The sequence below is a fragment of the Schistocerca americana genome, chromosome 1 (assembly GCF_021461395.2).
Source record: "Schistocerca americana isolate TAMUIC-IGC-003095 chromosome 1, iqSchAmer2.1, whole genome shotgun sequence".
NCBI lineage: Eukaryota > Metazoa > Arthropoda > Insecta > Orthoptera > Acrididae > Schistocerca > Schistocerca americana.
The window spans coordinates 1,125,554,674-1,125,579,509 of NC_060119.1; the positions used below are offsets into that span (position 1 = coordinate 1,125,554,674).

The 24,836-nt window shown below is 45.4% G+C and overlaps 1 protein-coding gene across 1 annotated transcript; it reads right to left on the reverse strand.

The window, feature by feature from the left end:
- Positions 1-2,672: 2,672 nt before the first annotated feature.
- LOC124597006 (serine/threonine-protein phosphatase 6 regulatory ankyrin repeat subunit C-like) lies at positions 2,673-24,175 on the reverse strand. The gene is made up of 4 exons (XM_047135910.1): positions 24,161-24,175; positions 21,906-22,137; positions 21,685-21,844; positions 2,673-3,258 (listed from the first exon to the last, which is right to left on the reverse strand). The coding sequence occupies exons 1-4, from the start codon at positions 24,173-24,175 to the stop codon at positions 2,673-2,675; spliced, it is 993 nt and encodes a 330-aa protein (XP_046991866.1).
- Between the last annotated feature and the right edge of the window lie 661 nt (positions 24,176-24,836).

The window sequence follows — 24,836 nt, forward strand, 5'->3', positions numbered from 1 at the left end:
ATCATTGGAAGCGGTAACGACCGTAAAATACTTAGGAGTTACTATCCGGAGCGATCTGAAGTGGAATGATCACATAAAACAAATAGTGGGAAAAGCAGGCGCCAGGTTGAGATTCATGTGACTCATCGACGAAAGAAGTAGCTTACAAAACGCTTGTTCGTCCGATTCTTGAGTATTGCTCATCAGTATGGGACCCTTACCAGGTTGGATTAATAGAAGAGATAGACATGATCCAGCGAAAAGCAGCGCGATTCGTCATGGGGACATTTAGTCAGCGCGAGAGCGTTACGGAGATGCTGAACAAGCTCCAGTGGCGGACACTTCAAGAAAGGCGTTACGCAATACGGAGAGGTTTATTATCGAAATTACGAGAGAGCACATTCCGGGAAGAGATGGGCAACATATTACTACCGCCCACATATATCTCGCGTAATGATCACAACGAAAAGATCCGAGAAATTAGAGCAAATACGGAGACTTACAAGCAGTCGTTCTTCCCACGCACAATTCGTGAATGTAACAGGGAAGGGGGGATCAGATAGTGGTACAATAAGTACCCTCCGCCACACACCGTAAGGTGGCTCGCGGAGTATAGATGTAGATGTAGATTCTTCTGTAGCACCACATTTCAAAAGCTTCTATTCTCTTCTTGTCCAAACTATTTACCGTCCATGTTTCACTTCCATACATGGCTACACTCCATACAAAATATATATGCATTTATGTCGATTTATAATTGGTTTGTTTTGCAAATACTATTTGTATTTTTACGCTGGGTCTTGCCTAGGGAAAACTATGCTATCGAACGATTACATCGATAGGTCGTGTGGAGAACCAAAGTGTTTAGGATTTTTGGGAGTGTTAACTCTGCCGCGTGGAGCGCGGGCAGAGCAGAGTCTGGCTGGAGTAGGGCGGTGTGTTGAGTGACGCTCCCGAGAGTTGCCGCGCTTTCGGGGTCTGGCAGCATTTAATTGCGCTCGACTTGCTATGATAGTTTCTGACACGGTGTCGCGGACGGAAAGCATTAGCTGGCGCACATCAAGAGCCTGTTTCGCCTGGTGACCGTGTCGAGAAGAAGGCGCGCCAACATCCAGCTTTTGCAACAGCGACGGCCGACAATGAGTGACTGTCGCCACCTCCTCGATCGACGATTTCAAACCTTCAATCAACCAACAAGGAAGACTGGAAGCACGTAAAGTTTTATAACTGTATCGCAGACCTCAGCTTTTCAAACTGTTCCATTTGCCTCACAAAATTACAGCAACTTAGCATGAACCTTTGTTGCTCATTGTCCCAATTGCATTACCAAGCAGGGTCCCTTCCTTTTCCGGAATGAAATCGAGTGTCGTTGAAATTCAAACGCCAGCATTAAAGTAATATAATTCCATTTCACTGCTTTAATTTCAAAGTTCAGTTGAAGTATTCATAGCTGGCTACAATATTTAGATTACACAAGCACAAATTAAGAGTGCGAGTTTTGTTACCATATTTTAGCTTACCTGTGACTCTAGCTCAGCTTGGTACCTACTAAATTTTACTATTGTTAATTGTTGAGAATCATTTAACTCAAGTTCAAAGTTAAATCTCTTATTACTAAATTGTGTAGATTCAAGTAGCTTTTGAAATGATTGTTGAGGTAGCCCATGACTAACCTTATTTTACTGAATTACATAGTGCTTCAGAAACAAAGTTCACTGTTAATTTCAGTCACTAAATTAACTTTCAATCTTCCAGTTTTATTTATTCTTTTGCTAAGTTAAGTCAGAGTGTAGCGAAATTTATTACATCTGACAAACATTCAGTTTTCACACAACACGTGTCAACCTTCAGTTGCCACGCTTTTAGTGATAATTATATGTGCAATAACCTTTCTTTTTCAGTTATTATAGTAGTTGTCCATAGGACTGGCGACCGTAATTTTCCCCAAATCTCAAATATCTAATTAACGCCAGTTAACTATTAATGTAACGACCGCACATTTACTTTCTTATTAACTTTACCCATTTTCAAAATTAATTTCCACCAGTTTCATTTGCATTTTTCCTTTTATTTAGATGTAACCCTTTCCTCCCTCTTTACTGGCAGATTAACTTCGGTGACGATTGCTTTTCCCAAATTACCATTAGGTACACGCAGTTTAATTTTTACTGTCATTAAGGTCGATAAGTGAGGGGGAGGTTACACAGTGTCACACGTTGTAACTAACACACTAAGTATTAATATCCTGATGTGTCTACAGTACATACAGTAGACACATCGGTAGATTCAGTCTGGGAACAGAACTGATATGGTACGCATATTCCTAGTAATATCGTTGAGACATAAATTACTGTGTGGTCCACTCGGCAGACACAGAAGTAAGTTTAGTCCTATATCTGAACTGAAGGTGCATTCCAAGCATACAGCTTATACACCAGTAATTGATTCCTGTTGAAATTTGCAACTGTTTCATGCAGCACCAATCATGCTCCTACAACATGCTTTTCAATAATCGACTATTTGTAATGGAGTGTACACAGATTTTTGTTGAGTTTTCACAATAGCAAGCTTGCCTAATGTTGCTTTCATTAGTTTATATGGGTACAAAAATTAGAATTTGTTCTATTCTTTATACTAAAAACAACGAAAATTCATGTTAGTTTTTTTTTTCTCCAGAGATGTTTGTTGGACTGCTAGGTTCTTCTTAGTACGTCTATGAGCTTCTGGTTTTGCTTGTCCGTGGCGATGTCCAGTGGCGTGAGCTCATCCTCATCCCTGACCGTCCTGTCCGCTCCTACCTCCAACATCGCAGCCGCCACCTCTGTGTAGTCATAGGACGCAGCGTAGTGCAGCGGAGTAGACCCCCACTGATCCCTGGCATTGACTTCTGCTGAGGCCGCACAGAGCAGCCGCACCACAGCCAAATGGCCTTTCGCTGCAGCCCAGTGCAGAGACGTCTTCTGGTAGCCACCCCTGGCGCCCACATCTGCCCGCGCCTCCAGCAGGCACTTCGCCAAGTCCGAATATTCCAATGTTGCTGCCCAATGCAGGGCGCTGAACCCACCGTCGATTCTCCCTCCCACGTCTGCCCCCGCCGCCAGCAGACACTTCAAGGCCTGTACGTTTCCCGCCCTCGCTGCCGCGTGCAGAGCAGTCCACCCTGAACTGTCCAGCGCTTCGATGTCCGCCCCGGCTGCGAGCAGAGCACGCAGCTCGGCCACTTGCCCATCAAAAGCTGCATCTGTCAGCCTATCGGCTCTCTCCTCTCCAGAAAGGTTCCTGCACAGAACAAAGAAATTCTTACACTTTACTACAAACATGCAACGTGTCGAAGAAAAATATACTAGAAGCACAATTATGCACAGTTCTAAAAATTCATCTGTCCAGAGAGACAAATGACCACTCTCAGTCCTGTCCCTTCTATGATACAAAACGGTCGGAAAGTCTATGTAGCGGGTGATCAAAACGTCAGTATAAATTTGAAAACTTAATAAACCACGGAATAATGTAGATAGAGAGGTAAAAAATTGACACACATGCTTGGAATGACATGGGGTTTCATTAGAACAAAAAAAAAACAAAGTTCACAAAATGTCCGACAGATGGCGCTGTACAGCAAAACGTCAGTGACTGCGCATGACAATCGTGTATAAAAGGAGCTGTAATGAGAGAGAGAATCTACGACCTCATCCCCTTCCCCCACCTTCTCCTTTTCCTTGAACACAATCGCACACTATATATTGTCTGCCACCTTGATCCCCCTCACCCCCTGGTGTCTCCCTTCCTCTCCACCCCCACCCAGTTGCCGCGCCTTTACCGTTGTATCCCACCCTCTCTCCATCTCCACACGCTCCATCTCCTTTCCCAACACAACATCCACCATTTACCCCTCCCGGATGATGAGCTTTGCCCTGACATCTCCCCTTCCTACCAACTCTAACCCCATCTTCTTGCCTCCTCCTCAGGGCTCCCTCTCCTCCCCCTCTCTCCTCCTGAGCGTCTTCCCCCTCCTACTCCCCCTACCTCTCCTGTGCCCCCTTTCAGTGTCTCTGCACTAGCTCCTGCCCTGTTTTCCCTCTTCATCTCCCACCCCATGTGTCTCCTGCCTCTCCGTGTACCCGCTGACGCCCCTCCTCTCTTCATCTCACCACTTCTCCTGCTACCCCTTGCTCTCCCCTCCTTTTCCATCCTCTCTCACCTTTCCCTCGGCAGGTCCTACCTGGCAGTTTTATTCTTTGTCTTGTGTTCTACAAGTGGGTTTTAAGTGTGTTGTTCTGGAGTGTTTTTAATACTGTGGCCGACTTTTAACCTGTGCATGTCCATTCAGTGTCTTCTCTGTGTTTTAAGAATCGCCAACTGTTTTTTTAACTTTCTGGTGACTTTTTTAACTGTCTCCATGAACGTCTCCATTTTCTCCCATTATTCTGTTTTAAGTTCCCCTTTTTTATCGCCTTATGTATGTAACATTTTATTCTTACTTTAAGTTGTCATGTCACTCGGCTGAAGAGCGGCGGATTGTGCCGCTGACAGCCCTCCCCAGCCCATATGGGGCGGAGGAATGAAATCACAATAACGTAAAAAAAAAAAGAGAGAGAGAGAATCAGATGCGTCAGCAGTCACAGCTGTTGACGTTACCTGAAAAGGCGCTTTTAGTGAAGCTGTATTATCAGAATGGGGAATGTGCTAGTTCAGCATTACAATCCTATCGCCATAGGAAGGGGACATGAACGGGTAAAGGTCCGTTGACAAGTGCAGCTCTGGCGAGAATGATTTCGAAGTTCGAAGTCACGGGTTGTTTATACGATAGTGGCCGACCGAGCACAAGGCGTAATGCTGTGGACACAGTTCATGAAGAAATGTAGACTGTAGCGGGTTCGTCTATGCATGGGGAAGTCGGCGCTCATGCAGTCGCATGTTGCACCGGCATTCCATACACAACTGTTTGGTTGGCACTTAGGCGTACCCTCCGTTGCTATCCGTACAAAATCTATCGGCATCATGAACTATTCCCTGGCGATTTAGTGAAGTGGAGAGCATTTGCGTTATGGGCGTTTCAAAAGATTGCGGAAGATGACGATTGGTTGAGTAACGTGTTGTGGACCGAAGAAGCCCATTTCACGCTCCATGGGTCTGTCAACGCCCACAACTGCAGAATTTGGGCTACCGAAAATCCTAGAACTGTCGTGGAAACTCCATTGCACGACGAGAAAGTCACGGTATGGGTTGGATTTACCACATCTACCGTTATCGGGCCTTTTTTCTTCGAGGAAATGCGTGATTCTGGTTTTGTCACTGCTACCGTGACGGGTGAGAGGCACGCCGATATGTTACAGAATCGCATCATCCCCAGCCTGGCTGATAAACACCTGCTGGAACATACGATGTTTATGCATCATGGCCCTCCACCCCATATTACTAGACGCGTGAAAGATCTCTTGCTAGCGTCGTTTGGTGACCATCGTGTGCTCATCCGCCACTTTCGTCATGCTTGGCCTTCCAGGTCCCCAAACCTTAGTCCGTGCGATTATTGGCTTTGGGGTTACCTGAAGTCGCAAGTGTATCGTGATCGACAGACATCTCTAAGGATGCTGAAAGACAACATCCGACGCCAATGCCTCACCATAACTCCGGACATGCTTTACAGTGCTGTTCACAACATTATTACTCGACTACAGCTATTGTTGAGGAATTATGGTGGACATATTGAGCATTTCCTGTAAAGAACATCATCTTTGCTTTGTCTTACTTTGTTATGCTAATTATTGCTATTCTGATCAGATGAAGCGCCATCTGTCGGACATTTTTTGAAATTTTGTATTTTTTTGGTTCTAATAAAACCCCATGTCATTCCAAGCATGTGTGTCAATTTGTACCTCTCTATCTACATTATTCCGTGATTTATTCAGTTTTCAAATTTATACTGACTTTTTGATCACCCAGTATATTAAGGTACAGGTTTACAGATGCATTACCCTCTCTAAGTGTACACGCACTCTCTATCAAAAAGTATTACATTCTGTCTCTCAAGAAATTCTCTTCTCACATTTTGTCACATTGATTGCTAACAGTGAGTTTTTTGACCTCATAATGCTGTTCTCAAGTAACTGTTGCCCTCCACTGAAAGAGGTGCCTCATTTTGTCAATACTAGTCGTGTGAGCAGCAGTCCCTTCTGACTCTTGTGCAGATATCTTGAAACACACTCATCAGATACACATACTTTTTAATGATTATAAAGAATCCGTCTCGACTGCAAATAGAAACCGGATGTTGACCTAGGTTTCGGCGCGGATAACCACGCCTTCTTCGTAACACACTAAAACTACAAACTGCCTTAAGGGGCACGGTCCAACATTAATACAGAAAGCCCAAAAGTGCAAAAAATTCGCATAAAATGTAAAATAAACGGTACGTGTGTACCATGTCAATAGTTGTACTTAGCTCAAACGTCAGAAGCGTGCTTCCTCACCCCATCCAACGTTCAGTGGGCCGCTAGCTCTAAGATAAACTGAGAGCCCGCGGCCCACCGAACGTTGGATGGGGTGAGGAAACACGCTTCTGACGTTTGAGCTAAGTACAACTATTGACATGGTACAAAAATGGTTCAAATGGCTCTGAGCACTATGGGACTTTACATCTGAGGTCATCAGTCCCCTAGAACTTAAAACTACTTAAACATAACTAATATAAAGACATCACACACATCCATGCCCGAGGCAGGATCCGAAGCTGCGACCGTAGCGGTCGCGCGCCGGCCGCGGTGGTCTAGCGGTTCTAGGCGCGCAGTCCGGAACCGCGCGACTGCTACGGTCGCAGGTTCGAATCCTGCCTCGGGCATGGATGTGTGTGTTGTCCTTAGGTTAGTTAGGTTTAAGTAGTTCTAAGTTCTAGGGGACTGATGACCACAGATGTTAAGTCCCATAGTGCTCAGAACCATTTGAACCATTTTTGTAGCGGTCGCGCGTGTCCAGACTGAGGCACCTAGAGCCGCTCGGCCACACCGGCTGGCTGACATGGTACACACGTACCGTTTATTTTACATTTTATGCGAGTCTTTTTCACTTTTGGGCTTTCTGTATGAATGTTGGACCATGCCTCTTTAGGCAGTTTTTATCCGCGCCGAAACCTAGGTCAACATCCGGTTTCTATTGGCAACCGAGGCGGATTCTTTGTAATCATTAAATTATTCACGATTGCTGACGCGCTGCTATATTAGACGTTCTCACATACTTTTTACCAGGAATCCAGTTCGTCGAAGTAGTTCAGATATAACGATGCCACTAACGAGAATCCCCTACCGCTACACACAAACACACCACTTACTGCATTCACATGTCCATATTTATACAGATGAAGGCGTTGTATAACAAAAACCACAATCAAAAACATACACATACATATAACTGTGTAGGCCTCCACTGTCGTATTCAGTTGACATAAAAGTTTTCTGCGTATCTTATCGCGACATAATGTAAAAAACTACACTGGAGAAACCAACGTTTCGGCCACGGTTACAGTGGAATTGTTTTGGGTCTACTGATGGTCCTCAGCTGTGAGGAGGCGCTTACATTATGTCAATGCCGAACGATAAGCATGACGTTACGTCATAACTTTATAAGGTCGTAATTATGGTTGGTCATTTGAGGTGGAAGGAGCTGGAACTTTACTATGGTAGGTTGCTATGGTGGGGGGAGTGGGGATCCTCTGTCGTCTATTGCATTTGCATTATTTGCTACGATTGGTGCTCGTTGGAGAATGTGACATGGGCTACGGTTTTCCTCCTACTGGATGCGGACAACATGGCGGCAGCTACTCGACGGTAGCACTCGTGTCATCTACATCTACATGATTACTCTGCAATTCACATTTAAGTGCTTGGCAGAGGGTTCATCGAACCACAATCATACTATCTCTCTACCATTCCACTCCCGAACAGCGCGCGGGAAAAACGAACACCTAAACCTTTCTGTTCGAGCTCTGATTTCTCTTAATTTATTTTGATGATCATTCCTACCTATGTAGGTTGGGCACAACAAAATATTTTCACATTCGGAAGAGAAAGTTGGTGACTGAAATTTCGTAAATAGATCTCGCCGCGACGAAAAACGCCTTTGCTTTAATGACTTCCATCCCAATTCGCGTATCATATCTGCCACACTCTCTCCCCTATTACGTGATAATACAAAACGAGCTGCTATTTTTTGCACCCTTTCGATGTCCTCCGTCAATCCCACCTGGTAAGGATCCCACACCACGCAGCAATATTCTAACAGAGGACGAACGAGTGTAGTGTAAGCTGTCTCTTTAGTGGACTTTTTGCATCTTCTAAGTGTCCTGCCAATGAAACGCAACCTTTGGCTCGCCTTCCCCACAATATTATCTACGTGGTCTTTCCAGCTGAAGTTGTTCGTAATTTTTACACCCAGGTACTTAGTTGAATTGACAGCCTTGAGAATTGTACTATTTCTCGAGTAATAGAATTCCAACGGATTTCTTTTGGAACTCATATGGATCACCTCACACTTTTCGTTATTTAGCGTCAACTGCCACCTGCCACACCATACAGCAATCTTTTCTAAATCCCTTTGCAACTGATACTGGTCTTCGGATGACCTTACTAGACGGTAAATTACAGCATCATCTGCGAACAACCTAAGACAACTGCTCAGATTGTCACCCAGGTCATTTATATAGATCAGGAACAGCAGAGGTCCCAGGACGCTTCCCTCGGGAACACCTGATATTACTTCAGTTTTACTCGATGATTTGCCGTCTGTTACTACGAACTGCGACCTTCCTGACAGGAAATCACGAACCCAGTCGCACAACTGAGACGACGCCCCATAGGCCCGCAGCTGAATTAGAAGTCGCTTGTGAGGAACGGTGTCAAAAGCTTTCCGGAAAACTAGAAATACGGAATCAACTTGAGATCCCCTGTCGATAGCGGCCATTACTTCGTGCGAATAAAGAGCTAACTGCGTTGCACAAGAACGGTGTTTTCTGAAACCATGCTGATTACGTATCAATAGATCGTTCCTTTCGAGGTGATTCGTAATGTTTGAATACAGTATATGCTCCAAAACCCTACTGCAAACCGACGTCAATGATATAGGTCTGTCGTTCGATGGATTACTCCTACTACCCTTCTTAAACACCGGTGCGACCTGCGCAATTTTCCAATCTGTAGGTACAGATCTATCGGTGAGCGAGCGGTTGTATATGATTCCTAAGTAGGGAGCTACTGTATCAGCGTAATCTGAAAGGAACCTGATCGGTATACAATCTGGACCTGAAGACTTGCCCGTATCCAGCTATTTGAGTTGCTTCGCAACCCCTAAGGTATCTACTTCTAAGAAACTCATGCTAGCAGCTGTTCGCGTTTCAAATTCTGGAATATTCCATTCGTCTTCCCTGGTGAAGGACTACATCTATCGTGTTACTGGTGTGGCCTGTTGGACTCTGTGGGCTGGCAGGCAGGATAGGGCAAGCTTATACCCGTCCTTGTTCATGCTGTAAGGTTTTTTTTTATCATTTCTGTGGCTTCTCTTGTCTTATGTTTCGTCAAAGCCGGCTGCTTAGCTGATACACGGCTTTCATTAAATTTGATTTGCTTCCAAAGTCTTGTCGCTGTTCGGCCCGCTACAGACTTCCTGTGTTGCCCAGGCGAATGTAGTCCTCACGTTCTGGTATGTGCGTTGCTATCGGCCTGTCGGTCTCGACGATGTACACCTCTGCACACTGACATTCCATCTTGTACACACCTGCGGGGTGCAAAACATCTGTCTTGTCCTTTGTGGATCCTAGCACATCCTGAACCTTGTGGTTGGCAGGGCAGGCAGTCTGCCTTCTTAGCTGAGTGCTACGGCGTTCGCCTAATACTGACGCCCGCCCAGACCAATATCATAGACGCGCAAGTCACCTAATGTGGCGCCACCTGAAATAAGATTTGCAACCCAGCGGCCGAATTTCCCCATGAAGGGGGCTCCCAGTCAACAACGTCACACGATCATTTCCTTTTTTTCTGGTAGACAGGCTGGAAACCAACCGGACGGAGGAGTTTATCAGTCCAGTCAGTGATATTTTTCACGTAAGGTAGGCGCATCGCTGCTGCAGTTTGTCATTTTCTTGCCCATCTAGTCTCCATCCGTCTGTTTCCACGGCTCTTTGAGTTCACTTATGGGTGAAGCCACTACAGCAACATGAACAGAGAAGGCGCATAAAAGCTTTCCAACTCCTGTCTGTCAGCCTCAGAGTCCAACGGGCTGCACAAACAGCGCGTGACGCGAACGCTATCAGGCTGCCTGCGTGCAGCAGTAGCTAAACAGGAGCCCACGTCCCATTCGCCGATGAGTACCAACCGTAGCAAACAATGCAAGAAGCAATAGACAACAGGTGGTCCCCACTCCATCTACCATAGCAACCTATTATAATAAAGTTCCCACGCCTTCCACCTAAAGTGACCAATCGCAACTACGACCTTATACAATCATGGCGTAACGTCATACTTATCGAGAAAATACAAGCGACTCCTCACAACTAAAGCACATCAGTAGACCCAGAACAATGCCACTGTAACCGTGGCCGAAACGCTGGTTCCCTCAGTATAGAAATGCTTCAAATGGCTCTGAGCACTATGGGACTTAACTTCTGAGGTCACAGTCGCCTAGAATTTAGAACTACTTAAACCTAACTAACCTAAGGACATCACACACATCCATGCCCGAGGCAGGATTCGAACCTGCGGCCGTAGCGGTCGCGCGGTTCCGGACTGTACTGCCTAGAACCACTCGGCCACCCAGGCCAGAACCTCAGTATAGGTTATTACATTATGACACGGTAATAAACTCAGAAAACTCTTATTTCAACACACACATACTCTTTCAACCTAAGTTCTTATGGCTGGGTTGTATGTGCCGCTGATTTATGTTACACATTTTTGCCTTTGAAACAGTGTTTACACTTAAATCTCATAAGATTATTCAATTTTTTCCTGTTTTCTTTTCTTTTCCTCTTACCAAAATCTCTTCATTCTTTGACAGCGGCCGGCCGGGGTTGCCGAGCGGTTCTAGGCGCTACAGTCTGGAACTACGCTGCTGCTACGGTCGCAGGTTCGAATCCTGCCTCGGGCATGGATGTGTGAGATGCCCTTAGGTTAGTTAGGTTTAAGTAGTTCAAATTTCTAGGGGACTGTTGACCTCAGAAGTTAAGTGGTTTAAATGGCTCTGACCACTATGGAACTTAACTTCTGAGGTCATCAGTCCCCTAGAACTTAGAACTACTTAAACCTAACTAACCTAAGGACATCACGCACAGCCATGCCCGAGGCAGGATTCGAACCTGCAACCGTAGCGGTTGCGCGGTTCCAGACTGTAGCGCCTAGAACTGCTCGACCACTTCGGCCGAAGTTAAGTCCCATAGTGCTCAGAGCCATCTGAACTTACAGTGTTGCTGTTTCCTTTGTTCATATTTTCCCCTGTTCTCTTACTTTTTTCAGTTCAAGTTTCGTGTTCACATTTTTGTTTCTGAATCTGTCTCTTTCATTTATAACTTCCCTACTGATTACTGCTTGCTTTGAGTCTTCTTTTACATCTGGATACCAATTATTTTTCTTGATAGAAATGTTTACAACATAAAAAATCCTCTTTGTTGTTGCTCGTTCTGTATATGTGTCTCTAGAATGTTAGTAGGCATTTTCTAATTTCGTCAGTGAGTCCGTGTGTTTGCGTAATTCTTTGGTTGGTCTATTCATCCATACTCTAACTACGTGTATCACTCTAAAAGCTTTTCTGAGGATTTTTCACTCTGTTCTTTCTATCTCTGTGATACATGTTGCTCTGGTTGTGGTCGTTTTCGATGTGTAGAGTTCTTCTGGTACTACTGTATCGTAGTACATGAGTTTAGCCTGTCTTGATATGTTTCTTTTATTGTGTGTCCTTGTTAGTTTGTATGCTTTCTGAGGTTTTTCTGCTCTTTCTATGCTGATTGTGTTGTTTGATACTTGAATTTTTCTACTCTTCCGACCTTTATGGATTATGTGTGTTGTTCTCTCTCTCCATGCATGGTGTTTTCTCATGCGATACCTGTAGACCCGTTATGGTAGAGAATTCGCGTAAGTGTTCCAGTGCATCTTTTTTGTTGATGCTGAGTATTACCAGGTCATCTGCAAAAGTCAGGCATTTTATGATTGTTTTGTATGTATATGTTCTTCCTAACTAAATCGCTTTTACTTTCTTTTGCCATTCTCAGTTTTGTCCAAGACAATGTAGAATTATAGCGTGAGAGCCCATCTCCTGGTCTGATCCCTCAGTGTGTCTCGAATTGTTCTGAGAATTCTCCGGTAAATTTTACTTTAGATGTGGTGTCTGTAAGTGTCTGTTGTGTAAGTTCACAGGTTCATCTGTCTGTTCCATATTCTTTCAATGTGTCAAAGAGTTTGCCTGTCTATGGAGTCGTAGACCTCCTTAAAGTAGATGAAAATGATTACAGTGTTGTTTGTCTGTCCGACATTCAACAGTGTTCCCCAGTACAATATCTACGACGGTTGGAACTTAAATAGTGGCAAGTATTTATTCACAACCTATACAAAAGAGTTACATGTTTGCACCTGTTACTGTCCTTCAAAGTAGTTACCAGGGTTGTGTAGAACCCGGTGCCAGCTACGTGGAAGCGTAGTATACCGTTAGCAGATCTTGTTCTGTTGATGGTGCGAATGGAGCGGTCTACTGCCTACCGAATCCCTGGAACAGTTCTGCCACGAAGTGATCCTTCATCTTCGGAATCAAATCAAAGTCACAAGGACTTAAGTCCGAGGTGTATGGTGGATGGTACAGTACTTCACAGTCCCATCGACCGAACAGAGCAGCCACAGCTTGTGGTGTATGCTCCCGCGCATTGTCGTACAAAATGATGGGTGGGTTGCGCAGAATGTGTCGGCGCTTCTACACCAATTAATGAAAACAGAAGTTCGGGCTCTTTTTTCTCACAGAGCTTCAAGCGGTGAGAGCTCACAATATGGGCTATGTCCAAAAGGAGAAGATAGTCGGTGCAAGCACAATAGAGGCAAGGTAACTAAACAACACGACAATCACCCTTCTCATTTACCACCTGCCATAATGAACGAAATAAAACCAATTTTCCGATATCTCGTAGATATCATCCTATTACGGGGTTATCTTCAGAGCTGGACTCAAAATGTAACTGAGTGTGTCAACCATGTGATATGGAACACACTACCTAAAATTGTGTTTTTGGGTATAAAAACACTTCACTTCGGCGTTTATGATGCTGCAATATAACTAAGTGCAAAATTTTGCAGAAGACTTGGCTCTGGATAGAATGAAGAACTGCTTATTTGGACAAGTAATGGCTCGGGTCTTCGGATAATATAGTGAAAATCTTTCCAAAGATGACTAAACAGCATAGGTGCGCCATCAAGAGGAAGCTGTTGGACAATTCTGATGATACTCTCTCTGAAAAAGGCACACATTCACACTACTGGCCATTAAAATTGCTACACCACGAAGATGACGTGCTACAGACACGAAATTTAACCGACAGGAAGAAGATGCTGTGATATGCAAATGATTAACTTTTCAGAGCATTCACACAAGGTTGGCGCCGGTGGCGACACCTACAACCTGCTGACATGACGAAAGTTTCCAACCGATTTCTCATACACAAACATCAGTTGACCGGCGTAGCCTGGTGAAACGTTGTTGTGATGTCTCGTGTAAGGAGAAGAAATGCGTACCATCACGTTTCCGACTTTGATAAAGGTCGGATTGTAGTCTATCGCGATTGCGGTTTATCATATCGCGACGTTCCTGCTCGCGTTGGTCGAGATCCAATGACTGTTAGCAGAATATGGAATCGGTGGGTTCAGGAGGCTAATACAGAACGCCGTGCTGGATCCCAACGGCCTCGTATCTCTACCAGTCGAGATGACAGGCATCTTATCCGCATGGCTGTAATGGATCGTGCAGCCATGTCCCGATCCCTGAGTCAACAGATGGGGACGTTTGCAAGACAACAACCATCTGACGTTTGCAAGACAACAACCATCTGCACGAACAGTTCGACGACGTTTGCAGCAGCATGGACCATCAGCTTGGAGACCATGGCTGCGGTTACCCTAGACATTGCATCATAGACAGGAGCGCCTGCTATGGTGTACTCAACGACGAACCTGGATGCACGAATGGCAAAACGTCATTTTTTCAGATGAATCCAGGTTCTGTTTACAGCATCATGATGGTCGCATCCGTGTTTGGCAACATCGCGGTGAACGCACATTGGAAGCGTGTATTCGTCATCGTCGTACTGGCGTATCACCCGGCGTGATGGTATGGGGTGCCATTGGTTACACGTCTCGGTCACCTCTTGTTCGCATTGACGGCGCTTTAAACAGTGGACGTTACACTTCAGATGTGTTACGACCCGTGGCTCTACCCTTTACTCGATCCCTGCGAAACCCTACATTTCAGTAGGATAATGCACGACGCATGTTGCAGGTCCTGTACGGGCCTTTCTGGATACAGAAAATGTTCGACTGTTGCCCTGACCAGCACATTCTCCAGATTTCTCACCAATTGAAATCGTCTGGTCAGTGGTGGCCGAGCAACTGGCTCGTCACAATACGCCAGTCACTACTCTTGATGAACTGTGGTATCGTGTTGAAGCTGCATGGGCAACTGTACCTGTACACGCCATCCAAGCTCTGTTTGACTCAATGCCCAGGCGTATCAAGGGCGTTATTACGGACAGAGGTGGTTGTTCTGGGTACTGATTTCTCAGGATCTATGCACCCAAATTGCGTGAAAATGTAATCATATGTCAGTTCTAGTATAATATATTTGTCCAATGAATACCCGTTTATCATCTGCATTTCTTCTTGGTGTAGCAATTTTAATAGCCAGTAGTGTAAGTAAGAACTTTGAAGTTAATTTGCTGTAACTTTTAATTTTTTTGGATATGAGGTCTGTTTAGTGTATAGTCTGTTTACAGTAGAAACATGAAAATTTCAGGACTTTTTCCTTAAGGCTTCAAATATACCTGAATTAAAAGATTAATGACATTATTTTGTGTTAAGGAATTTGTATTTCGAAATACTTGTTGAAATTTATAATTCTGTTAACATTTGGAAAATATAAACTATCAGAGAATCTAAACATTCTTTTTTCAAAATGGTTGTTTCAAAAGAAAATCAGAACACATGTCTGTGTTCTGTGAGAAAATGAAAGTATAGTCCCAACAAATCATGAGAAAATGTTCCTTATCTTTGATTCAATTTAACATTGTAAGCACAGGGCATTCCGTATTCTCTTATGTCCATTCAAACATTTCTTACCCCTTTGTCACTGTTAAAATACTTGTTTTACTGCCGTGTTTCCACCTGCACGTTTAAAGAGATTTCTACGTTGTGCAGTAGCTTGTTGTGTTCCGCTCTGGTTAATTACAAAAGGCATGCTGACTGTTTTCACTGTTGCTAGTTGTCTGCGTGTACAACTATTATCGGGGTACCAACTGCATTGACTTTTACCTTAACAGCAATTGCTTGGCAGTTAAGTCAAGTTCAAACACAATCAATTCATAATCTTTGATAAAGCAGACTACCGACGTCCACTAAAATCGATCACTGATTTCCAAAAATAAAAGTCAACTTTAAGTGGCATTTACACAGAAACTCCTCCATGATGAATTAAAAAACCAGTACTCAGGACAGATGCGAAATTCTGAGCTGCAGGGGATTGTTTACAACTATCGATACATATGCAGATCATTCGACCATCCAGCAACAATACTGCCAGGATTTCCTGATTACCTCGAGCAGCCATATTAGCCTTAGACTATCTGAGCGCACCTACAGATCTGACCTCAACTTGCCTGAGGCTGCTGATCCTTGAATGATTTCTGGACACTACCACCATAGGTTCTCACTTACACCTCTCGCAGTAAAATAAGCCGCTTTTCTTCAACGATTGTGTTCCCCCGGTGGGGGTTTTCCGACATACCCTGTATGAGAACCATCGATTCTAGTGTTTGAAAAACAAAGGTGAAAATATAAGCGACAGTGGAAGCTTGAGATAGACGTGGACATGTGGTAAGGCAACCCAAAGATCAAGGCGACTGCTTATTCCACATTCGAGCCCTTTGTGACAAAAATTTTTAACGTTCATTTTAATGTTCTTTCACGATATTTACATATTTAAGCAAACTCTAAAACTTCTCATGGATTTGTTCCACTGCTGTATACTGCTTAGTTCGTCTTTCCTCCCTTATGAGTTCCTCATCATCTCTATTTTAGGACTGCATAGATTCACAATTATGTATTCTGTAACCACTAGGTCGTCTGGAGTTGCAATGCATCAAAACCCTTTTCCAGATCCATTCCGTCCAGAATGAAATTTGAAGACATTAAACTACAACTGGATACATAAACTGTATCCAACACGCCAGTACGTTCATTATCTCGTGCGCCCCCTCATCTGAGTAGTCAGCGCGTCTGACTGCTCTCCAATGAGCCCAGGTTCAATTCCCGGCCGGGTCAGACAGTTTCTTCGCTCGGGGGCTGGGCGTCGTGTTGTCCTTATAATCATTTCATCGTCCTCGCCACGCAAGTCGCCCCAAGTGAAAAGATTTGTAACCGAGTGGCCGAATTTCCCCGATGAGGATTCCCGACCATCAACGCCATACAATCATTTCATTATTTATTATCTTTGGAGAGGAATTTAGTTTTATAGCATTTAGTACCTCAGTTGAGTTCTGAATTGAATATAATTGACAATGGAAATCCTAAGAAGGTTGTAGAGAATCCATTTGATCTATGTCAGATGTCAAAATTTATGTGAGGGTCGTTCAATAAGTAATTCCCCACATTTTTTTCTCAACACATATTTATTGTTAAGAGTCAGAATTTGGTGGCAATACACATAAACATGTCTTGTCCATGTCCTATTTTTCTACGTAATCTCCATCACTTTCTATGGCCTTACGCCAACGTCATAAAAGAGCATGTATTCCCTGCTGGTAAAAGCTCTTGTCCTGTAGGCGCAGCTATGTTTTCACTGCATGACTGACACTCTCGTCATCTTCAAAGTGTGTTCCCTGCAGAGAATTTTTAAGTGGCCCAAAGAGATGAAGTCCGAGGGTGCAAGGTCTGGGATGTAAGGTGGATGAGGCAATGATGTCCAACCCAATTTGACGATGTGTTCCAGAGTTCGCAGACTTGTGTATGGCCGTGCGCTGTCGTGTTGGAGGAAGATTTCTGCTGAACTCTTGTCCTATCGAAAAGGTCGGCAACGGTTCTTGAATTTATTCAGGGTCTTCACGTATGCCTCTGAATTGATGGTTGACCCTCTTGACATGACATCCACGAGAATGACGCTATCAGAATGCCAGAAGACTGTCACCATGACTTCTCTGGCAGAGGAGGTTGTCTCGAATTCCTTATCTTGTGGTGTATGAGGATGATGCCACTCCACGGACTGCCTTTTTGTTTCCAGCGCAAAGTGGTGAACCCAGCTTTCGTCTCCCGTAACGATCCGTGATAGAAAGGCCTCTCCGTCGGTCTCAAAACGCTCCAAAAATTCTGATGAAATGCCCTTTCTCTGAATTTTGTAGTCCGCTGTTAGCACTCGTGGAGCCCATCGGGAGCACCTCTTTGAATATCCGAGAGTCTCAATCATTGCAGACGCACTTCCAATGATGACCGACAACTGTACAGCCAATTGTCGAGTTGTGATGAACCGGTCGTCAAGAATAATGGCATCTTCACGATTCAGTATATCTGGAGCAGTGGCTGTGACAGGACATCCCGAAAGGTTCAGATGGCTCTGAGAACTATGGGACTTAACATCTGAGGTCATCAGTCCCCTAGAACTACTTAAACCTAACTAGTCTAAGGACATCACACACATCCATGCCCGAAGCAGGATTCAATCCTGTCACCGTAGCAGTCGCGCGGTTCCGGACTGAAGCGCCGGACATCTCGAGCGTGGCTGATCATGGAGCTCTGTTTCTGCGTTTCCTGAGGCTGTAACTTTCTTTGCCCATCCCTCAACTGTACTCCTATTAACTGCAGCGTCGCCAAACACTGCACACAAACCTTCATGCATGTTCACCACGGTTTCTTTTTCTGCACACAAGAATTAATAACAGCACGCTGCTTGTAACGTGATTCGTATACAGGGTGTTACAAAAAGGTACGGCCAAACTTTCAGGAAAAATTCCTCACACACAAAGAGAAGATGTTATGTGGACATGTGTCCGGAAACGCTTAATTTCCATGTTAGAGCTCATTTTAGTTTCGTCAGTATGTACTGTACTTCCTCGATTCACCGCCAGTTGGCCCAATTGAAGGAAGGTAATGTTGACTTCGGTGCTTCTGTTGACATGCGACTCATTGCTCTACAGTACTAGCATCAAGCACATCAGTACGTAGTATCAACAGGTTAGTGTTCGTCACGAACGTGGTTTTGCAGTCAGTGCAACGTTTACAAATGCGGAGTTGGCAGATGCCCATTTGATGTATGGATTAGCACGGGGCAATAGCCGTGGCGCGGTACGTTTGTATCGAGACAGATTTCCAGAACGAACGTGTCCCGACAGGAAGACGTTCGAAGCAATTGATCGGCGTCTTAGGGAGCACGGAACATTCCAGCCTATGACTCGCGACTGGGGAAGACCTAGAACGACGAGGACAACTGCAATGGACGAGGTAATTCTTCATGCAGTTGACGATAACCCTAATGTCAGCGTCAAAGAAGTTGCTGCTGTACAAGGTAACGTTGACTACGTCACTGTATGGAGAGTGCTACGGGAGAACCAGTTGTTTCCGTACCATGTACAGTGTGTGCAGGCACTATCAGCAGCTGATTGGCTTCCACGGGTACACTTCTGCGAATGGTTAAAGAAAAATGGCTCTTAGCACTATGGGACTTAACATCTATGGTCATCAGTCCCCTAGAACTTAGAACTACTTAAGCCTAACTAACCTAAGGACATCACACAACACCCAGCCATCACGAGGCAGAGAAAATCCCTGACCCCGCCGGGAATCGAACCCGGGAACCCGGGCGTGGGAAGCGAGAACGCTACCGTACGACCACGAGCTGCGGGCTCTGCGAATGGTTCATCCAACAATGTGTCAGTCCTCATTTCAGTGTAAATGTTCTCTTTACGGATGAGGCTTCATTCCAACGTGATCAAATTGTAAATTTTCGCAATCAACATGTATGGGCTGACGAGAATCCGCACGCAATTGTGTAATCACGTCATCAACACAGATTTTCTGTGAACGTTTGGGCAGCCATTGTTGGTGATGTCTTGATTGGGCCCCATGCTCTTCCACCTTCGCTCAATGGAGCACGTTATCATGATTTGGCTCTGAGCACTATGGGACTCGTCTGCTGAGGTCATAAGTCCCCTAGAACTTAGAACTACTTAAACCTAACTAGCCTAAGGACAACACACACATCCATGCCCGAGGCAGGATTCGAACCTGCGACCGTAGCGGTCGCGCGGGTCCTGACTGTAGCGCCAGAACCGCTCGGCCACCAGTGGCCGGCTTATCATGATTTCATACGCGATACTCTACCTGTGCTGCTAGAACATGTACCTTTACAAGTATGACACAACATGTGGTTCATGCACGATGGAGCTCCTGCACATTTCAGTGGAAGTGTTCGTACGCTTCTCAACAACAGATTCGGTGACCGATGGATTGGTAGAGGCGGACCAATTCCATGGCCTCCACGCTCTCCTGACCTCAACCCTCTTGACTTTCATTTACGGTGGCATTTGAAAGCTCATGTCTACGCAACCCCGGTACCAAATGTAGAGACTCTTCGTGCTCGTATTGTGGACGGCTGTGATACAATACGCCATTCTCCAGGGCTGCCTCAGCGCATCAGGGATTCCATGCGACGGAGGGTGGATGCATGTATCCTCGCTAACGGAGGAGATTTTGAACATTTACTGTAACAAAGTGTTTGAAGTCACGCTGGTACATTCTGTTGCTGTGTGTTTCCATTCCATGATTAATGTGATTTGAAGAGAAGTAATAAAATGAGCTCTAACAGGGAAAGTAAACGTTTTCGGACACATGTCCACATAACATATTTTCTTTCTTTGTGTGTGAGGAATGTTTCCTGAAAGTTTGGCCGTACCTCTTTGTAACACCCTGTATAGACGCAATTTTGACGCTGTACTACGGCTCTGCCATCTGCCAGAACGGTTCGAAACTTCACCGGCGCACGGAACAAACATCAAATGTGAAGCACCAACAAGGACGTCTGTCTATGTACATAATGGCTTTAAAAAAAAAAAAATGTGGGACATTAATTATTGAACGACCCTCGAAAAATGAAAAAATAGACAACTATAAGCTCTGATTTATGAAAAAATAAAGCTACATTCTGTTATTTTAGCATAAATTTCGGCTAATGCCCCCATAAATCACACTGGAATGTGGACGACGTGTGGTGACGGAACTCACCGCAGGAGGCAGACGGCAGCTTCGTCGAGGGGCGAAGTGGGGCAGTCAGGCGTCGGCTGCGCAGCTGCGACGGTCGTCTGCCCGTGGCCTGCAAGCGGGGGCGGCGCCGGGGGCGGCGCCGGGGGCGGCCCTCCCACCGCCTCCAGCGGCCGGCGTGCTGCACAGGGAGGCACTGCTCGGGAAAGCGTACTCATTCGCAGGCCAGACGGCAGCTTACTACAGACAGAGTGTCCACACTAATAACTAGGTACGCGCTGTCAGTGACCAACAGAAAGGTGAATGACTCACCTTTGACAAACTACCTGTTCGCTTCTGCCTCGGGTTCTTCGGCCGACGTTCGTCTGATGTTTTCACTGACGTTTCGCCAGCACGAGTGGCTGGCATTGTCAAAGCTTCACCCTCCGCTGTCGGTGGTGAACTGGAGCCGAGCTCTCTCTCTCTCTATTCGCACTTAAGATTCCTCTTCTTGAGGAGGTAAGGAGGAGTTTGTTGTCGTGAGACATTTCCTTCACAATGACGGGTTGAAAGCTGGGACGTTTGGGGTTTACTGGGATGATGTGCATAGTTATGGAATACTGTTACTGCCGGTCAGGGACATCTACATCTACATCCATACTCCGCAAGCCACCTGACGGTGTGTGGCAGAGGGTACCTTGAGTACCTCTATCGGTTCTCCCTTCTATTCCAGTCCCGTATTGCTCGTGGAAATAAGGATTGTCGGTATGCCTCTGTGTGAGCTCTAATCTCTCTGATTTTATCCTCATGGTCTTTTCGCGAGATATATGTAGGAGGGAGCAATATACTGCTTGACTCCTCGGTGAAGGTATCTTCTCGAAACTTCAACAAAAGCCCGTACCGAGCTACTGAGCGTCTCTCCTGTAGAGTCTTCCACTGGAGTTTATCTATCATCTCCGTAACGCTTTCGCGATTACTATATGATCCTGTTCTCCGTTGGATCTTCTCTATCTCTTCTATCAACCGTATCTGGTACGGATCCCACACTGCTGGGCAGTATTCAAGCAGTCGGCGAACAAGCGTACTGTAACCTACGAATCGGACGATAACCATGCGTCTGGCAGGGGACTAGACTGGCCCGGTTGACGCCAAAGACTGTCAGTCGACGACTGTCAGGGCGAATGGTTGATGGTGGTGATGAAGGGTGTCCGGCGCGGTGATGAGGAGGGTCTTCTAAGGTCTCCCGGCGTCAAGGTACTTCTTCTTGTCCTTCTTCTTCTTGTATGTGTCTGCTTGTGACACTACAGGGTCTATCGCAGCCTCAAAGCCGGCGGCTTCGGCGTCTTCAGTGGTCCTAGACCCTTCTTCTTTGCTTGCGTTCTCGGCTTTTTCTATCGTGGCGACGAGAACTTCCCACTCTGCAGGGGTGAGAGGAGGGCGGGCGTTGTAGCACCTGAGAGTGTCCAAATGAACGGAGACTTATCTTCTGCAACTGCATCTTGAAGAGGGGGCAAGGGGCGTCCTCCATGATGACCTGGGTTGCCTTGTTCTTCGCCGCGACGATTGTCTGTGCGGCTCCGTCTTGTGTTACAACCCACGTGGCTTCCTGTATTACTAGAGGTTCCACGGGGGTGGCAGTCTGCGTGTCAGCATCCTCCTTCTGTGCTGGGTGGGGCTGGCTGGCCAGGGCATCACGGAGACTGTGCACCAGCTGGTGAAACTCCGCCAGTTCGGCTTGAAGTGTTCTACATCTACATGATTACTCTGCAATTCACATTTAAGTGCTTGGCAGAGGGTTCATCGAACCACAATCATACTATCTCTCTACCATTCCACTCCCGGACAGCGCGTGGGAAAAACGAACACCTAAACCTTTCTGTTCGAGCTCTGACTTCTCATAGTTTATTTTGATGATCATTCCTACCTATGTAGGTTGGGCACAACAAAATATTTTCGCATTCGGAACAAAAAGTTGGTGACTGAAATTTCGTAAATAGATCTCGCCGCGACGAAAAACGTCTTTGCTTTAGTGATTTCCATCCAAACTTGCGTATCATATCTGCCACACTCTCTCTCCTATAACGTGATAATACAAAACGAGCTGCCCTTTTTTGCACCCTTTCGATGTCCTCTGTCAGTCCCACCTGATAAGGATCCCACACCGCGCAGCAATATTCTAACAGAGGACGAACGAGTGAGTGTAAGCTGTCTCTTTAGCAGACTTTTTGCATCTTCTAAGTGTCCTGACAATAAAACGTAACCTTTGGCTCGCCTTCCCCACAATATTATCTATGTGGTCTTTCCAACTGAAGTTGTTCGTAATTTTAACGCCCAGGTGCTTAGTTGAATTGACAGTCTTGAGAATTGTACTATTTATCGAGTAATCGAATTCCAACGGATTTCTTTTGGCACTCATGTGGATCACCTCACACTTTTCGTTATTTAGCGTCAACTGCCACCTGCCACACCATACAGCAATCTTTTCTAAATCGCTTTGCAACTGATACTGGTCTTCGGATGACCTTATTAGACGGTAAATTACAGCATAATCTGCGAACAACCTAAGACAACTGCTCAGATTGTCACCCAGGTCATTTATATAGATCAGGAACAGCAGAGGTCCCAGGGCGCTTCCCTGGGGAACACCTGATATCACTTGAGTTTTACTCGATGATTTGCCGTCTATTACTACGAACTGCGACCTTCCTGACAGGAAATCACGAATCCAGTCGCACAACTGAGACGATACCCCATAGGCCCGCAGCTGGATTAGAAGTCGCTTGTGAGGAACGGTGTCAAAAGCTTTCCGGAAAACTAGAAATACGGAATCAACTTGAGATCCCCTGTCGATAGCGGCCATCACTTCGTGCGAATAAAGAGCTAGCTGCGTAGCACCAGAACGATGTTTTCTGAAACCATGCTGATTACGTATCAATAGATCGTTCCCTTTGAGGTGATTCATAATGTTTGAATACAGTATATGCCCCAAAACCCTACTGCAAACCGACGTCAAAAACAATTACGCTGTTATCCCTAAGGTAACTTAATGTTATGATCATAAATTATGGATCAAAATAAAAAGATAAATCAATGATATACTAATGAAGAGTTCATTTATTCTTCATGTCACCCCAACAAAACATCATCATTAAATATAGAACGACAAACAAGAAACTATATAAAAGTAAAATGTTAAGCTCTATAGGGTCTTCTCGTCCTAAAGAAGAATTTAAGCCTTTTGACTCAAAAGTTAAATTCAAAAATTTATTAAGAGACAGTTGATTTCTCGTCAAGCCATTCATTCCAGCCACTAATTAAGAGACTAATGATTATGCTTCCTTTGCACGGTCTAAATACCGCGGCTCTTTTTAAAATCCGTTCAGTGAGCAGGCCAGATCTCAAAATATTTTCAAGAGGACATTTTTTTGATAAACAGGCGGAAATCAATTTTGCCTAGTTCCTTATAATAAGTTTGCAAGGTAAAAATTTTATACAAATAAATATACTAATTCTATCATTATTACAAAAATTTTAAAATTAAATCAATAATCTTAATAAAAAAACCTAAAATATTTATAAAATCAAAATACTACTACCCTTCTTAAACACTGGTGCGATCTGCGCAATTTTCCAAACTGTAGGCACAGATCTATCGGTGAGCGAGCGGTTGTATATGATTGCTAAGTAGGGAGCTATTGTATCAGCGTAATCTGAAAGGAACCTAATCGGTATACCCTCTCTTCCCCCATTGCGGCTTTCAGGGCAGCAATTTCTTCGTCGGCGGCGGCGCGCACCCTGGAGCACGCCTCGCTGACTGCGTCCGGTGGGACAGCCGCGTCATCGGCCACCACGATTCCGCCGAAGGCGGAGGGTGGCGAGGACGCAACAGCTGCGGCTGTATCCGCCTTCTTGGTGGTCTTGAGTCTCCGTCTAGCTTTATCACCGCGACTCCAGTTCTTGATGAAGCTGCAGCTGCGGTAATTCGCCGCGTGAGCGCCGCCACAATTGGCGCAACAGCGTGTGGCGTCCTTCTTCGTGCAGCGGCGCGAATTGTGTGCTTGGAATCCGACAATATTTGGCAACATGGCCGAGTTTTTGGCAGTAAGAGCACTGCTCCTTCCGCTCCGCCGTCTTCTTGCATTCCCCGTCTTCTGCTGCGCCGAGCACGAGGCCCATCAATTGCAGCAGGGCGGCGGCTTTGCCTCCCTCTCCGCGTCATCCCCACATGCTGGGGAGCGATAGCAAACGATCGCTTAGCGTGCAGCGATCAGCTCACCTCCGCAGCCTGAGCGGGAATGGGTCCGACTGACTCACTCACTCACTATATTGACGGGCTTGCCTTGGACCGAGGTAGCGGAGTTTAAGCTGTTTGACCTGTTCCTCCTGAAGTCCTCTCTGTTTGGATTTTCT